Here is a 2,500-nt window from a genome sequence, read left to right as displayed (position 1 = left end):
GTCCCTCAGATTTTACCTCCCTTGGAGAATCACCATCCACTCTATGATTCCCCACACAAGTCTTCACAAACCATTTGACATCCACCACCATGTGATGCCAAAAGAACTCACGTCCAAGCATTGCCATCATCTTCCTTACACTTGGACGGCCACGAATCATGAAGTCATGACACCACCTCATGACCTCTTCCCGCAACTTGCCCCATCTAGGCACAAAGATGCTGCCACGCCTTGTTTTAATGAGCCCCTCATCAACCACGAACTTCCTTGTTACACCGTCGCGAGCCAGCTTCACCAATTGTTTGGCTTGCCCATCACGCATCGTTGCCTCCTTGATGCGCCTCAACAAGGAAGACTTTGGACCCATCGCGTCGACAGTCATCCTTACCCTCTTTTTCTTGTCATCATGCCCTTCACTTTTCCTCGGTGGCAATGACTCCTTGGGCAATTCCTTTGGACTTATTACTTGTAGACTAGAAAGTGTGCTAGTGGCACTCTTCCCTCTTGCCAAGTTTATGGCCTTCAAGGTATTCCCATCGGCTAAGCACATATCATTGGCATAGGGGAGAAGAACTGCCTTCACCTTATCCATAAAATCCATCCCTAGCACACAACAATGATCATCCAAATCAATAATGTAGAAGTCCAAAGTTCCAGTCCACTCACCTATCCTCACTTGGACATTCCTTGCGACTCCATATGTCGGGGTTGGAAAAGAGTTCACAACCTTCAACCAACCCTCATTACCATCAAAAGGAACTCCAAGCTTCTTCGCCACATCGAGCTTCATGAAGTTGTGTGAAGCCCCAGTGTCCACCAAAGCATGAATGGACTGCCCCTTTATCTCCATTGGAGCAAATAAGCGTCCCTTGCGCTCACTTGCCACCTCCTTAGGCTTGACATCGATGGCAGCTAGTTGTAAGGCACCCACGCACATGTTCTCCCTTTGCTGCTTGCTTGCTTCCTTTTCCTCCACTAAGGAAGACAAGACCTTGCGCTTTGGACACTCTCTCACCATATGCGGTCCATCGCACAAGAAGCACTTCGGTAGAGGCTTCTCCCTTTCACCTTCTGGCCTCCTCCATCCCTTGGTGAATCCTTCCTTGGATCTCCACGGTTTAACACCTCCCTCCTTGCTTTCATGGGTGTCGCCACCGCCCTTAGTCTTTACTTGCTCTACTCCCTTGCCTTTGTCCCCTTTCTGATATTCAGTCAAGGACTCGGCAATAGAAATGGCAGTGGCTAGATCTTGGGCTCCACGTCTTTCAATCTCGAGCCTTGCCCAATGTTGCAACCCATCCATGAAAGCAAAGAGTGCTTCACTATCAGGATAGCCAGGGATTTCGAGAATTACCTCGGTGAACTCCTTCACATAGTCTCGAATCGTCCCCCGTTGAGTGAGCCTCCTTAGCCTTGCTCGTGCCTCATGAGCAGCATTCACAGGGTAGAATTGCTTCTTCAATTCTCTCTTGAAATCGTCCCACGTCTCTAATGTGCAAGTGCCCTTCTCGATGTCAGCTTCCCTTCTTCGCCACCAAACCATGGCGGTGTCAGCCAAATATAGTGGGGCATGATCTATCTTCCTCACATCTTCCACAATTCCTAGGGCCTTGAAGTATTGCTCCAAGCTCCATAGGAAATTGTCAATCTCCTTCGCATTTCGCGTCCCCCTGAACGATTGGGGCTTTGGCACCTCCACTCGTGCCATAGGAGCTCCTGAAGTGGATGGTGTGGCGGCCATCCCACCTTGGACTACCACGGAGCGCAACAATGCCAGTTGCTCCTCGAGCTCCTTCATCCTCCCCATCATCTTGTCCATTTCCGCCCTTAGGAAATGGTTCTCCTCTTTCATTGCAGCATTCTCCTCGGAATGGGCGTGCCTAAGTGACCCCATCTCACTTGCTAGTTTATCGACAGCGGAGTCGAGGGCACCTTGCATCTCCTCTCGGAACTCTTCCATCCCAGAACCGAGTTCCTCTATGCGGGTGTCCACTTCCTCGAACTTCTCCTCCTCCTCGATCAAGACTAGCTCCACCTTCGCAAGACGGGTCTCCAAATCTCCGAGCTCCTCCCTAGCTCGTGTAGGCTCCCTCGATTTGCCCCTTCCTTTCCTTTTACAGCCGCCTTGCTCCTCCACCATTGGAGCAACTCCCCCAGCAATCACCTCGCTTGGATCGGACATCTTTCCTCCAATCAAGCAAACCTCGCTCTGATACCACTTGTCACAGGGCGCTTTTGAGCACTGCGCCTGTGCGGCACTTGGACAGGCCCCAACGAGGTTACAGCCCGCCAAGTTCAGCCTATCGAGGAGTTTTGCCATGCTGACTGGTTTCGCCCTGCCTTGGGCTCATCAGGGGAGCGGCTCCAGCCCCCGACCAGGGTGTGCAGGTTTGATGATCCCACACACAACGGCCCTTCGAGTCACTCCCCACCCAATCTTTACGGCAACATCTTCCCCAGTATGGTGTCACGGCATCCTCGAAGATTTATGCACGTGACA

General features: G+C 51.6%; 1 protein-coding gene across 1 annotated transcript in view; it reads right to left on the bottom strand.

Moving 5' to 3' along the window:
- LOC122722624 overlaps positions 1-2,320 on the bottom strand; it is a 2,406-nt gene extending 86 nt beyond the window's left edge. The window contains exon 1 of the mRNA XM_043953736.1: positions 1-2,320. This exon is cut by the window's left edge and continues 86 nt beyond it. Coding sequence (XP_043809671.1) covers positions 1-2,320 — 2,320 coding nt within the window.
- Between the last annotated feature and the right edge of the window lie 180 nt (positions 2,321-2,500).

The sequence above is a fragment of the Manihot esculenta genome, unplaced genomic scaffold, assembly GCF_001659605.2.
Source record: "Manihot esculenta cultivar AM560-2 unplaced genomic scaffold, M.esculenta_v8 Scaffold64, whole genome shotgun sequence".
Lineage (NCBI taxonomy): Eukaryota > Viridiplantae > Streptophyta > Magnoliopsida > Malpighiales > Euphorbiaceae > Manihot > Manihot esculenta.
This window is presented reverse-complemented; position numbering and strand designations above follow the sequence as displayed.